The sequence below is a fragment of the Plectrocnemia conspersa genome, unplaced genomic scaffold, assembly GCF_051122295.1.
Source record: "Plectrocnemia conspersa isolate PC_06_02 unplaced genomic scaffold, ASM5112229v1 ptg000002l, whole genome shotgun sequence".
In the NCBI taxonomy this organism is placed as follows: Eukaryota; Metazoa; Arthropoda; class Insecta; order Trichoptera; family Polycentropodidae; genus Plectrocnemia; species Plectrocnemia conspersa.
The window spans coordinates 1,423,650-1,439,208 of record NW_028277166.1 but is presented as its reverse complement, the minus strand read 5'-3'; the positions used below and the strand labels follow the sequence as shown (position 1 = coordinate 1,439,208).

The following is a 15,559-nucleotide window of genomic DNA, read 5'->3' as shown; positions in this document are numbered from 1 at the left end:
TTATTTTATATTTTTCTGATAATATTAGTGTTGTTTTAACTTTTCTACTTCAGCCCTGTTCTTAGCGATAACGTGAATTCTGCGTGTATTTGTAATTTCAAAATGCATTTTAAAAGTAAATTATATTTTTATTAAAATGTTTTTAATAAAAAATATAACTTATAGTTAAAGATTTTCTGAGTTATAGATTTAATAAGTTATAGATTTTCACGTATTTAACCAAATAAGTAATATTTTTCTCATTTGAATCCAGCTTATAAATAAATAAAAATTTAATGAAGATAAGACCAAAACTAATGATCGTATAATTAACGATAGCTTGATAATTAAAATAGATTATTCGAATGTATAGGTAATAAATATAATCTTAAGAACTAAAAAAATGGTGAGAAGACTAAGAAATGTGTTAACCAAATAATCAAAAATAATTATTTATAATTCATTGTGCGTTTTTATATAGCCTCGATAACAAAATTGCTCAACAATTATATTTTAAGGCTAAGGCAACTGCGATATTAATTAACTTTTTCAAGTAAACTAATTAAAATAAAACAATGTATACAAATTAAACATTTTATTTCATACACAACCATCGTTTTCATTAAATTAAAATCAATCGTCAAATTTACAACTAAAAACGCAAACATGATTAATTATTTCGTTTACACAATTGTAAAAATATAAACACAACGTAACAAAAAGGAATATTATTCGCAAAAATAATAATTTCACAAAAAAACATAAACTTAAATCGTTTAAAAATAATAGGAATATTCGTAACTAAACTCTTTAATCGATTTATCAAAAATAAAGTGGAGATCAAAATGACATTAAAATCCTTAAATCAATGTTTTTTATATAATATATTATAGATGCTCTCATATTGTCACGTATATTCTAAAATTATGGTAAAAAAATACATTTCATTTATTTTACAGACTCAACCACTTATAGGTTCATACGGCTACTTGTCTATCGCTGAAATCACATTTATTATCACAATATGGCCGTATAAATATCAAAATAAATTATATAATATACGCAAAAGAATGCCAGATCGTTTCTCAAAGCTACGATTATCTAAGTTTGTCTAACTGCTTTATAAATAACTCCTTGGTTTCATAAGCACCATTCGTCTTAAGAGTGTTTAATACTAAATAAGGTAACATAATCCACGTGTTGAAATGCACTGTCGTTAAATGAGATTTTTAATGATATGTGAGCCAATTTTATAATTATATATACATATATATACATATGTAGATTTAAATATATTATAATGACATTTATATATTTTTAGAAATAATTTCAATATTTAACTGAACTATTTACACATTTAAAAAACATATAATTATTGTCCACTTTGATTATATAATCACAAAATTCACTTTAAATTTTAAGTCATATTTTTCAAATCAGTTTGTTGTACTGTCGTTCCATTTGAGTGATGCACTTGAAACAGATTCCTCATCTCTAGATCTCGCTGCATCGGACAATTGTTATTGTTTTCCGATGATCTATTTCTATTTTCGAATGTAGGTTCTACGCCATCTTCATCAGCATCCACAAATCTGTAATAATATTATTATATCTGTAATAAGATACAAGTTTAACATTTTTTGTGCGTATGCGAATTACACACACTACCCCAGAACGCGGCAGATAAGATAAATTGGTTAACAGGTATGGGCTAAGTATATATGAAGAATTTGATAAAATTTGAGATGTTTTCCAAAATTATAGTAATACTATATATTTATTAAAATATTTTAAATTAAAATTATTTTATGTATTTATTTCAAGTAAAATAATAAATTTCAGTGACATCTATAATCCTGGTTAAAAATTATTTAGTATTGTAAAATAATATATATTTTCATTTTATGTATAGCACACTTACGTATAATGCTTTTCTTCGCCTCTCATATCACAAATAACATTCGTCAATGCCATTATGTAATTTTTAGCTAACGTTAACGTTTCTATTTTAGATAACTTCCTCTCCATTTTGATATGAGGAATCACTTCTCTCAATTGCTAAAAATATATAGTTTTAAAAACAACTCCTAAACATTGCATAATAACATAAAAATGATCAAATATACCTCAAACGCATCGTTCAAAGAATGCATCCTCATCCTTTCTCTCTCGTTGCTCTCCAATCTTCTCAAATTTCTCTCCCGTGCCGAAGCCGCAGTCCTACGTCTCCGTCCTGTGTTATTCCATACCTTCTTTCCTGAATTGGAACGAACACCGTTACTAATACGACCCTCACTACCTGAACTTTCCTCGTCTAAAACATTGTTGTATATGTATTGAATTAGTTTTCACATACAATCACAAGTATTATATTCTACAACGTACCTTGTAAATTACTATTGGAAGTCTTTCCGCCTTGGTCGTCGTCATCTATCTCGACATCAGGATCGTCGTCGTCGTCGGGCCATAGTTGTATTCGACTAGCTGATCCGCCGGATCCTGGAGAATCTGCTCCTGAACCACCGATACCGGATGTGTTGTTGTTGTTCCACCATCTTTCTCTACCAGCGGCTTCACCTCCCTGATGCGGCATGGATTCCTAAAATTAAAAATTAAAATATATGTATATAATCATATAATAATGTACAAAACAATGCCCGACATTGATTATAATCTGTTTTTGATTTTTAAAAACGACTAAAGTTCATTGATTAAATATCGTTAAAAGTTACACTAACATAAAAACAAGGGTTTGAATGCAATGCGCGAGTTTTTGAGCGCAAACTTATGGGTGCGATACAGGAAGATACAGGTGTCAGTAGGCCTAGATTTGTATGTTTGTATTAAATGTATTCTATCAAGTGGCGGATTACGGTATGCGCACGCTTGGGGCCTCCAATCGACGCGACGGAACGATTTTATTGCTTTTGACGTGGATTCTAAACAATGACCGCCTCTTCTAAAATTTGGTCAAAATAATGCATAGCATTTAATAAAATACTATGAAATCTAGATATTAAAAAAAGACCAATGACTAGCCAACTTTTGCTCCTCCCTTAGAAAAAGCTGAAATGTCGCCTTTGAGTTAAAAGATATCATGTAAATTATTATTTCATAGTCAAGTTTATCAATATTACTCAAAACGCAGCAGGGCTATTAAAACCTTGCACTATTAAACTGATAAATTCTAGACTCATCTCTTTATTTTAACAGAAATTATTTTCACAATTACTTGACAAAAATGTTTCAAAAATAAACAATAATATAGGATAAAAGGATTATTTCTTGAACAATCGTTATATATATATTATTTTATAGAATAGTAGAATAGTTATTATAAGCATATTTTAAAATTGTATTATAAAAATCTCAAAATATCTCATAAACACTAAATTTGAGTTGTCATAAAAATTATAGCGTTACTATATCGTATAAGTTTTTAAAATCAAGATTTTTTAGTACTGTTCCTTTAATAACAGCTGATCGCTTTGACAGCTCTATAATAGCCTCGCTTAATGAGAATGCCTTTATCTAGACTAGTTTTACCATTCTTCCGCTCTACGACAATCGTCGAAAAAACCACTTCGCTATCTGAATAATTACCGGATAACTATTTCAATAATTCATATTATTTGTCACACCGGTTCTCTAATCGGCGACAAAGTAGAGCGAGCGCTCAAAGGGTGAATTACTAATCACAAGCTTTCATTCAACACCTGTGGCCGAGTACCGAAAAAAAACCTAATGCTAATACAATCGATACAGCCGCTCTTTTATCGGTAAAATGGAGTCATGATAGTTTTACGTAATGTGTAACAGGGTCAAATGTCTACCGGTTTTTTAATCGTACGCGATACGGGCGAATTATTTTGATGCAGGGGTTGTCAAATAGAAGAAAGATGGTTTGTTAATGAAAGAGTTTTCAATTAAAAATAACCAAAGGATTCCAAAAACTGATAGAAGCTATGAATAAATGTTATTATTTATTTATTTAATTAAAATAGATAATTGTTTTTAGGCTAGACAAATATAATCAAAACATACATAAAAATATAATATAAACAGAAACAAAGTAAAGAAAAGACTTCAATATTATAATTATTTATTGAAGTACGAAGGTGTTTCTTTATTCCATTGCGGAAACCCATTACGTTTTTATTTTTGCGGTATGTACCAGGAATATGATTATATAAATTCAAGCCTTCGTATAATATTCCCCTGGCCGTACTCATTTTTTTATACCTATCTATCCTTAAATTATCCCTATTTCTAGCAGTAAATCTATGTACATCTTTATTTATTATTATAAACTTATTAAAATACACTGTTAACATATTATTTTTTAAATTTATATATCAATAATAAAACATTAATCTTTAATATGTCTTGAATATCCAACCATTCCAACATTTCAACCATATTTCTACAACTAGTAAATCTATTTGTATTTAAAACTTCTCGCTTTGCCCCTTTTTTGTAATTTTTGCAACATCGTTTTATCTAATTAATTAAGCATATGCAATATTTATATTTATTATATCGTTTCTCTGTTTCTCTGATAAAGCTCAGTTATCTCGAACTAAATAAACACAGTATGAGTCTAGACTTTTAGGCCGACAGATGTATCCGACTTTGGTATCCACTGCCATTACCAGTACTTGCTCCCTACGAGTCCAACCCTATGAGCGGGCACCCAGCTTGTGACGGCCGGATGAACAGGACCCACTCCCGTAGTACTACATATTTTATTGAAGTTTCATTGGTATTTCTCCCGATCGTACGGGAAGACGTGCTCTCGTTGGCTAGCCTGCATCGCTTTGTATTGCATGCATTGCGTATCATCCTTGTCATAACACCACCACCTGATCTTCGAGGGTTGTATATTTTGCCTAAGTCGCAGCTTTGGCCCTCGGTTCCCCTCAGGGCCGAGCCCTTTAGCCCTGCTTGCGTTACTTTGTTATGCTTTGTTCGTCATAAGTAGTGCCTCGTGCCCTACCTCGGACGGCCAGCCCGAGAGTTCACTTCCCCTTAAGGGTTTGGGTAACCTTAAGAGGGGTTTCTCGCTCTCCCACACTATAATCGACGAACTTCAGCGTGTGGTCGACTGGCACCGGCCTTTAGGCCGACATCATTAATGTCCGGAAAATGCAGTCAAGTAACCTTTTCACTTCAATCGTCAGATTTGGTCAAGCGCAACAGTCACCTTCACAGTCGCCAGTAATTAAGTTGAGCTTTGAGATTCTACAACGAATGATCCGTCACGTATCTATATCTAAATATCAACTTAATAAGCAAATATAATAATGAAATATTCATAAATAAATATTTTGCTTTAAAAATATGCATATATAATGATATCTAAAAAACAATGCAAACTGCTCAAATTGAGCTAAAACAATGACTGACCATCAGTATCACGTTATCGCATTTAATTTATTATTACACACTATATGTTGCGAAGGTGTTTTTTGCTTATCGGCCATTTGCGATTATTTTTATCACATCCACATATTTATATAAAATAATATGCAATCAATTCTCCCCTTTTCTATATCCATGGATAGTCGATAGCAATTATCCGCCGATGGGTAAAAATTAACGTTTAATTGAGTCATATGAATCTATGGAATGGATAAGGTATGTTTTCAGATTTTTCTGTCACTTTGACTATCCCTGCCAGAGAGCAACTGAATACATAATTTTGTTTGAGCAACAAAACGCGTCATTGAGCAATTTTTTCACGAACCAATCGAAAGATTAGACTAACACTCAAGGACAAATCGTTCCTTGTTTTTTTTTTATTTTAACTATATTTATTTATGTTGTTTATTAATAAGCTTAGCTGCTGTTTTAGAGATTTATAGAGCGTTTCAATACGGATGTAGAAAATGTTAAATCGAAAATATATATATAGTTGTCAATTTTTATTTAATATTTATTAATATACAATCAAGTACATTATATCGAGACATAAAAAACAGATAAACTATTATGTATCCTATAAAAAATAGTGAAAATTATATAACATAAAAATATAATAGTTGCATACTATTTTTAGCTTGACAAAACGACGACCAAATGTTTGTAAGAACTATTTAAATGAATATAAAAGACTAATGGAGATATTTTATCTGATTTTCCAGGTTTTTTAATTGGATGAATTATATAAGTTTTTCAGATAGTTTGAAAATACTTTAGATAAGAATTTATAATACTTTAGATTTACTTTTTATAATACTTTATATAAGTAGTGAATTCAGTTTTTTTGCCAAGATGTTATCTAATCTATCTAGATTTTCTATTCTTTATTTTTCAAATATCACATAATTTCCCGTGGATTACTATGTCAATTGCCAGATTATTTATAACAAATGAACGTTAGGATGCAATTCATTGCATTTTTGACGTAGCGTCTACTCAATAAAAAACTTTTAAAATTTACCAAGGAGCGGTGTCGACAATCTGTCAATGCTCGGCTACCTTCAGCTGTGAGCTTTTGAGTGCCTTAGAGAGTCGCGATCGCATGCTTTATTCTTGCCCGTCGTGACCAAGACGCCAGCGTTTAAGAACGCTCCTCATGTACAAGCCATCCAGGTTATCAACGAGCTTGCCAAACACAAGGATATGTTTCATGATAGCTATGAGGAGCTGAAAAATAATAGGTAGTGTTTTACTCGTCTATTTTTGCCGTTCACTATAACTGTTTTTTTAAATGTTTGATTGTTTAATTATTTTCTGTATAAAGGCATTGTTTAATTAAACCTATCAAGATAATGAAAAATCACTAATTTGACAATTTTACGAATAATACGTGTGACTTTTTTCTGCGTTTTCAAGTGCATGTAATTTTGTGTCAACGTATAGGACGTTGCAATAGCATTGTCTAGCATATCACGCTTTTCAAAATTAGTGTTCGTGTCATTTCCGGTTTTCATCAAAGTGATTGAATACCCAGAAGTATCCAAACGAAGCAGATCTCTCATTTCTACATTTTTTCCCTCTATTTAATGAATGAACGCTATCCTATCAACGAAATCGAAATCGACTGATTGATTTCCGGGAATCGAGGCATTTCTCCTCATCGCGAGGAGCCGTGGAACGGCGCGAAGAATGTCGCCGCGAGGTCGCACGGCGCGAGGAGTCCAACCGGAACTTTTGTCTCGAAATCTGGACTAAATACCGACGACCACCGAGACTACCTAGCCGACCGGCCAGAACGTGACCGCCATAAGAAGAAATCGACTTTTTAAAGTGGTCGGCCGCGCCCTGCTCCAACATTTCACACCATCACTTTTCGCCGCATAATGGCAAAACTAGTTCCACCTGTGTTGATTCCGATAAAACGGCGCGCATAGCCAATTCATTATGTGCAGTCTAACATTTTCCAAAGGCTCGTTGCGTAATATGTGTCTATGTATAATATGATACGTGATAGACGTTACCGGTTGAATGATGGAGGAAGTACCGCTTTCGTTGGGAGACTTTCAAGTCAGGAAATTCCTTGGCGATTACTCTAATGCTTCTTGTTTCTGTAAATGAAGTATAATTAGGGATCGGGAGGTTTCGGCGTTGCCATTTCGACATCACCATCTCAACAAAGAAATTCTGCCCTAGTCTACAGTCTAGTATATTCACATAGCTTTTATTTGTTGTAATTATTGGTTTAAAGACCTGTTCTTGAATCATTTTTAGTCACGATAGAAGCTCCAAATATATAGAATTAAAACTTATGCTCTTTTTGTTATAAAAAATAAATTAATAATTTATGAACCTATAATAATTAATACTCATAATAACCTGAAAAGTCCTGGTAAAATACACATTTCACCAAGAACTGTGACTAATGCACTTTAACTTGTCAAGTTTTAAAAATAGATTAACTTTATTTAATTTAATAAAAAACAATGAAAAATAATTAAATCTTAAAAAACTGCGTTATGGATAAAAATGCAGAAAAAAATATACACAAAATAATTTCACTAGATCTAGGAACTGAAAAACATATTACATATATGTATTTGATGAAACACTATACATATTGCTTATTTAATTAATTAAGTTACACTAACAAAAACGCGAGATTACTAGCCAAAATGACAATTTATGAGAAGATAACACGAAACGTTGATACGAGATTCAAACCCAGGTTTTTCAGGTATTAATCACCACTGTATCACTAAGGTGACCAGACGTCCTCCTTTTGTTCTATTATACTTTGTTCGCCTTGAACAAATTTTTTTTTAACTCCCGTGGTATCCCTAAATGAATAACAAATTCTAAAATTACCTTTTTTAGCTCTCGCAGCAATCTGTGCTTCATTATGCTCCCGGGAAAAAAATTGAGGGATGTACTTTAAGCAAAAATTTCCGTGATAACCTTTTTTTAGGTTCGTTGCAATTTGTCCTTCTTTGTCCCCCTCAAACAAAAATTTTCGTGATAACATTTTTATTTTTAGTGTTCTCTTTTGCTATTTTAATTATTGCTTTTCTGGTCACCATAGTGATACTAGAGTAATGAATAAGTAAAATATTTAATTCAAATAAATAATAAAATTAAAATTGTCAATATAAATAATGTATGGTCAGTAATTTAAATCATATGCTCAGTTTATTTTTAATTATATAGTCATTATAAGCGTGGCCAATGATTTAATAATAGTCTTTGTTTAGGGCCAACTTATTTGCTTGATGAAATTTTAATAAACGATTATATTTACATATATAAATGCATATCGATCAAAAACAATATATATTATTATATTTAATTGATGATTAATCATCGCAATATTTATTTTCATAAATTTTGACATTTGTATCGTAATGTTACCAGCGCAAAAAATAACGCGTTCGTCAATTTTGATATGATCTTCCCCCTCTTCGTCGATCTTTCAATAAATATCGCAATATATTCGCGGTGCGTACGATTAACTAACAGATAACCTTTAAATATAAATATGACATACCTACCTTTCCAGACCGAAGAAACAAATGACATTTTACACGCGATAACCGTTTATATTTACATTAAATTATAACATGTTTTTTCTGTGTATCTCTATATGTACATTTTATCTTCACGCGTAAATTCATGTATGAATTTAAATTTTTTTATTTAACCCTCATCCGGGTTATTTTGATAATGCAAATATTACACTATACAGACAATTCAATTACACTGTGATTTTTATGTTGTTTCAATGATGTTATCTTTTATAATAACATTTTTCTGTTTTTTACAACATTTTTAATTCTGCAATTGGCACGTTCATTGTCAGACACATTTGACGCGTAGTTTGTGTTTGGACGACACATTTTGACAGCCAAGTTTTGACGACACATTTTGTCACGCTCAGCGATTTCCTTTTTTAAAAAAATATGGAATAAAGAGTTTGTTAAATAAATAAATTTCTGAGATCAAATTATTGATCTAAGCTTTTGACATCAACACGTGTACAATCGTTTTCACACCAGCACAACGATGAGTCAAGCCCGAAAAAAGCACGTCAAGTTCAATCTAATTGCAAGTTATGTTTTTATTTATTAATTAAAAAATTTTCATTCATGTTTTTTTTTTATTAATTAAAACAGTATATGCTACTACGAATTACGACCACGGGGGCATACGTTCAATAAGAAAGAATATCTTGCAGTAATCTGAAGAAAACGATTAAAATTGTAGACAAACAACTTTAGGATTTTGCACCTTTTTTTCGGACAAAAATGACATCGTCGTTATGCAAAACTCACAGTATTTACCAGATTAACTCCAGAGCCTATTTTCTGTTCCTGCAGATGAAGAAGACATTGCTAAGCCAATATTTTGCAACCATTGAGGAGAAAAAGCCAAAATCTCTGAGTGAGTTGAAGACTGTACGAACTTTGAAGAAGACAATATCAATATTAAAGAATAAATAAATCCTTTTTGATAAAAAAATAAATTGTGTTAAAATACTTTTTTATTTAAAAATCATTGAATTCAATAAAACAATATTTATTACTATCTTATAAGTGAACTTAAGATGCTTTATGAAATAAGAAATATTTTTCAGATTAAAATTAATCTTGGAGTTTACTCTAGTTACTTGTTAAGGGTTTCATAAAACTATTTGATTTATTGCTGTCTCTTAATTTTTATCGTCAGCGTAAAACATACGATTGGGTATCCGAGAGAACATTAATTAAACGGCATTTATTGAGTGTTTCTAGAAGATTCGCATAAGAAGCAATACCTTACATGAACAAAAGGACTAAAAGTTAATAGTTCACATTCTAAAGAATGACATCTACCATTAACGTAAGAATGTTATTAAAATAATAAGTATTTGATAAGAGCTCTTTGTATTGGATTCCAAGTTCAGTAGCGGAATTCATTTTTAAAACAAATATTCAACTATTGTTTGATTCTGAATGGGTTAAACGCTTTTGAACGCTGCTTCCTGTTTCAATCGATTCCACGTCGATCACATCATTTTCATCGAATCATCGTTCCACAACAACGTCTGGGTGGATATATAAAATAAAACAACCGTTTTGAAGTGAAAGTAACCCGTTGCAACTACTGCTCAATGGCGCACATACAAATGCCGTTACAAGGAGTTTCGACACACGAATCTCGATCATGTTCGTTTTCAATATTTTCTCATTATATGTAAATTGACCTTCGCCGTAATATAACAATATCGCATACATATTAGTATTGGAATGCGAACAATTTTAATGGCGCTCGAGTAGCGGAACGCATTTCCGATTTTCGTTAACCCAAAAAACAATAACACGATGGTAATAATGTTTTAATATTACATGTTGATGATTTAGATTGATTTTGTAGCACTTCCTACAAACGCGTTTTTTAATGCGGAACACACGCCATGCATTTATTATTGAGAGAATATGATATTTTGCTTTTAATTGCAGTTATTAATAATCATCGGAACATCGCTATGGCAGTTTACAACTGTTGAATGTTGAACAAATAAATTGGATTTTATTACATTGTTATATCGACAGTTTTAGACGAAAGGGAAAGTACGATATAACATAGAAATGGAAGAGAATTTTATCGCTATATTTTAGTTTTCAAACTACTTTAGGAGTAATAACCATAAAAAAATTAAATATGTTACTGAATATCTAACAAAGCAAATAATACCAATTAATATTAGTATATGGAAAAACTTGATGGGAGAAAATAAAATCATATTTCAATAAAAAAAGATCGAGAAATTTAAAAAAAATGAAACATGAATAACATATTATATTGCATATTTTTCCACCAAGATTTGTCTTAATAAGTTGCGAAAAACCCGGCAAAAATAGCCATAAAACTTTCAATGCACCTAATGAAACTTTAAACTTATCTTTGTGGCAAAATTGTTCTACAGTCTACTTGAAAATTAGAAAGTCTATTTAAAATAATTTATTAAAGGTTAATAATATAAATGCAGTTAATCGTTATAATGTTTTGGTATATCTGTCACTCGTCAGAATCTAATAACAATATTTTTTATATATTAATTTATCCAATAGATTTTCTATCCACTGAATTTTTAAGATTTTTCCCGATTTGAATCACATTACTAATTAAAATAATTAACAATGGTAAATATACACAAAAAAATAATTTATTCATATTTTTTAGATTGTTTTGAATGATTGGGTGTATTTAAATCAGGTTAAGAGCTTATGGCCTATTGCGTAACGCTTACGGGCAAATGTCAAAACGTCTCTTCGCTTTTCGACATGGCAACGAGGCGCGAATTTTCAAACCGAATCTGACGTTTCTCGCGATACATGATTGAAATCGACCACGTGGCGTTAAGGTCACCTCATTTTAGCAACACAGCCAGTAAAAGCGGACCTTTTAGCGAATATCCGCTTGCTAACGATCGGATTTCGGGCTTTTTGTAGTATCGAAAATTAAAAAAGCATCTCATAAAAGGTGAAAGCGAGAGTGAAAGTAATGTAAGTTCATGAGTGAAGGGGTTGTTTGATCAACTGTAAAGAAAGTTCATGATCTGTGCTATACGGCCTTTTTGCGTTGGCAACATTGGAAAAAATGCAAATGGTGGAATCGTAGGGATGTTCAATAGCAAAATAATCACAATTTATCAATTATTGATTTAAATAACAACTATTAATTATATAGATTATAATATAAATGCTTTGTTTGCCTATTTACTGTTGTTTATTAAAATCTTCTATGGCTTCTGATTATAACTCGTTATCAACAAATTTAAATCAATAATCGGCAACCTACAACCTCCGAAAAAAATGCAGCTTGCGGTATCAAGAGTATAAATATGTATCAGCAAATAAGGTGTATCAAAATTGTATTTAATATAAATTAACATACAATATTTCATACTTTTACTGTTTTTTCTTTGGTTTAATTTAAATAGATAATTGTAAATTATATGTAGTTTATAGTAACGTGTTTAATTTTGTATTTAGTGGGATAAAAATTATATACACATATATAAATATATGGAGGGGCAAAAAATATTTCAAAAGTAACAAATTATAAGATTGAGAGCAGTTTTAAATAAAAAAGAAAGAAAAATTAGGATGGATGTACATACATGTGTATATTAATGAATGTATTTATATATAGTATTTTGATCAATATATTGGAAATAATAGAGATATACAATAGAATGAACGGTAATAGTATATATAATAAATTATCTAATGAAATATAATCTGTATAAATTTACAGGATTTTTGCGCTGCACGGACAATAAAATATCATACTTGAAATGGCAGTTTATAAAAAAATACGCGGTTCCGTCAAATTGGCCTCGAGATTTTTATCATAAATATAGTCTGTATAAGGAAATAAAACATCGATTTTGAGTAAATAGCTAAAAAAATCTCTCTAAACAGTTAAATTGACTTACAATATCAGTTTTTGGGAAAATGTTTGCGTTGTGCGTCCAAATGAGCTTCATACAAATACTCTTTTAAGATAACATTGTTTGTAAAATATTATAAAAATAGTAATAATATCTCATTTATTGTAACCCGCAAGGCTTGTAAAAATATATTTATAGCTTATGATGCTCATATTTATTTATTATGTCTCAGCAATCTGCCGACCCCTGACCTAACTATTGTTGAATTGTGATATTTTTAGACACATCGTAAATATGACACATATATCTATGATAAAGTTAGGTTTTATGGTTATTTAACAAGTATCTGCTATTCCGAACTACATGATTTAATCTTTAAAAAATATTAATATACTTTCGATACATAAATACGTTTGTTACGACAAATTTATTTTTATTAACATTGTTATCGCAAGTTATTTTTACAACTATAATTACGTTTATATTGATAAGCATTATTTTGAAAAACAACAATATATGTGTGTGGATCCTAATCTAAGCCACATGAAAATAACATTTTTATTTCATTAAAACTCATATTTAAGTCATGTACCTACAATCGCTATATTATGTTAATGCATATTTTATATGAAAATAATTTCACGAAAGTTCGACTCTTTAAAATGTCGCACGATCGAAAATTCATGTCTATCTGAGTTCCCTTTCACCGAATCGAGCATGTGGCTCACAACACAATTGTCTTATCATGGGTGTTGTAACTTTGCGGCGGTGTAATTTAAAGCGAACCCGATAACATTGGCAGGTATATATTATTAATATAAACGAGATAGTCTTACATATTTCTAAATAACCAAATATCGAACGGTGAAAGTTTCATTAAAACCGTCGGATAATTGTGTAACTTAAGTTACAAAACCGGACACACGAGACAAGAGCAAATTTCGTACGCCGGTTAGTATTTTTTTTTATCTCGACAACTTCAATTGAAATACGCAGAAAACGAGATTTGTTTAAATACGAACGGGTGTGCATTTTTACCTCGGCGGCCTTCGCTTCCGTTAGTAAAAATGTCGCTTGATCCTTTTTTTCAAAGTCCTTGAGGACAGATCGAATACGAGATGCGAATTCTAAATGAACGCAACGCGCGACTGTGTGAATAAATTTAAATGTAAAAATTGAATTTTCACACACAGGGCTGCCAGAATTCTTTATATACAAATACTGAGAGGTATACATTTCGATACAAAAAAGAGATGTATCGTTTAAAGAAATACTCTGGCAACCCTACATACACATAAGCATAGGTTAGATCTTGTCTATAGTTTCAGGGTGACAGTGTCAAAGTTTATCTATTGTTGGTATTCTGTTACCTTGCGATGTGAAATGGATCCCGAAGTCGCCAACAATTCTTCACCGGCGGCTCTCATGTGGCATCATTTCCAATTAAATGCATTTAAATGAAATAGTAATCATTTAATTAATTAAATTTTGGAACATCACTATGCACAACTGTCAAAAGTATATTTTCACGTCATCTTACTAAATGGTCCAAACTGAAATAAATGTGAGTATGACTTTTAAAAAATATGTAAATGGGGGAGGTGATATTAAAAATAAATGGAAACGAAACAATCGATTTGTTACACATTATATTGTAGTTTTTATACGCCGATATCGTAAATTTAACATGTCAATGTTACCGTGTAAAATGAAATATTACTGTACATACTGTTTTACTTTCACTGTTTGTCGATTTGAAGCAAGGTTGATTAATTAGTATGTCAGGAATTTAGAAAGAAGTTGATAAAGTTTTTGAATGCAAAGTTTCTAATCGAATTATGTATTCTACATAATAACAGTTATAGCGAAATAACATAATACGGCAATTCTCAATCGTTATCGCACGGAAACCTTTCACATTTAGACACTGTTTTTAATTATTGTGTTATTATATAGCGCACAAAGTTATCAGTCGAGATGATTTTTATGTGTTTATTTATATTTATTCAAAATAATTACATTAGATATTATCACTGGTGGTTTAATAGCAAATTCTGCACACGTTGCAATAATAATTTTCCGCGAAACTAGCGAGCTTGCGGTGCGAAACGATCACACGAGCACCTGCACGAACGAACGAACACTGACTGTCCATGCCGCAGACATTCTGGCCTCCAAACAGGGTCAACTTTACCATGGTACGAGTGTACAGGGCAGCACTAGTATATGACGGACGTGGGCTCATTAGTTTAAGGGTAAACTATACAGATATAGAGAGAAAAATATCTTCCTCATAGATCCTTCAGAGATATAATTATTATTGTTACACATTTTACGTATGAAAGAAGAGATCAATACGTACGAAAGTCGATTACTTAAATAATACTTCGTTATCAACATAGGCGACAATTAAATTATAGTTGTTACATGCGAGCTATATTAATATAATTAAATTATATACAAAAATATGGGGAAAAAATAATAGTTAATGATGCGGTGCGCCCACTTATTTTTATAGAAACAAAGTTTTTTTTTATTATAAATTATTTTTAAATTCGCAATAGTTTTGAAATTTACAATGATAATTATTATTAGCCAAATTTCTTTTGACGTGAAGTGAAAAGCAGCTGCTTTCTCGTCCTTCTCGGCGTAGCATCACTTGGTGCAGGTTCGGCAAACGCCAACCATTCTCAAATTCAAAAATCTCTCGTTGGTTCCAAGTCTAAAGCG

At 31.0% G+C, this 15,559-nt stretch overlaps 1 protein-coding gene across 5 annotated transcripts; it reads right to left on the bottom strand.

The window, feature by feature from the left end:
• Positions 1–561: 561 nt before the first annotated feature.
• On the bottom strand, positions 562–15,005 carry LOC148237276 (uncharacterized). 5 transcript variants are annotated; one of them, XM_088206093.1, is made up of 6 exons: positions 14,849–15,005; positions 14,200–14,382; positions 2,365–2,578; positions 2,106–2,293; positions 1,901–2,037; positions 562–1,571 (listed from the first exon to the last, which is right to left on the bottom strand). In XM_088206093.1, exons 2-6 carry the CDS (start codon positions 14,254–14,256, stop codon positions 1,397–1,399), a joined length of 771 nt encoding a protein of 256 aa, XP_088062219.1. In that variant the 5' UTR covers positions 14,257–14,382; positions 14,849–15,005; the 3' UTR covers positions 562–1,396. The 5 variants fall into 5 exon arrangements, with proteins under 5 accessions (XP_088062219.1, XP_088062222.1, XP_088062220.1 ...); XM_088206096.1 differs by having other exon boundaries at positions 2,106–2,236; XM_088206094.1 differs by lacking the exon at positions 14,849–15,005 and adding an exon at positions 14,559–14,818.
• Between the last annotated feature and the right edge of the window lie 554 nt (positions 15,006–15,559).

Coding starts and splice junctions, on each gene's coding strand:
- LOC148237276 (XM_088206093.1), bottom strand. CDS start 14,256: ATGAGAGCCGCCGGTGAAGAATTGTTGGCGACTTCGGGATCCATTTCA. Junction 2,038..2,105: donor CTTTGAACGATGCGTTTGAG/GTATATTTGATC, acceptor ATATATTTTTAG/CAATTGAGAGAAGTGATTCC. Junction 1,572..1,900: donor GGCGAAGAAAAGCATTATAC/GTAAGTGTGCTA, acceptor ATATTATTACAG/ATTTGTGGATGCTGATGAAG.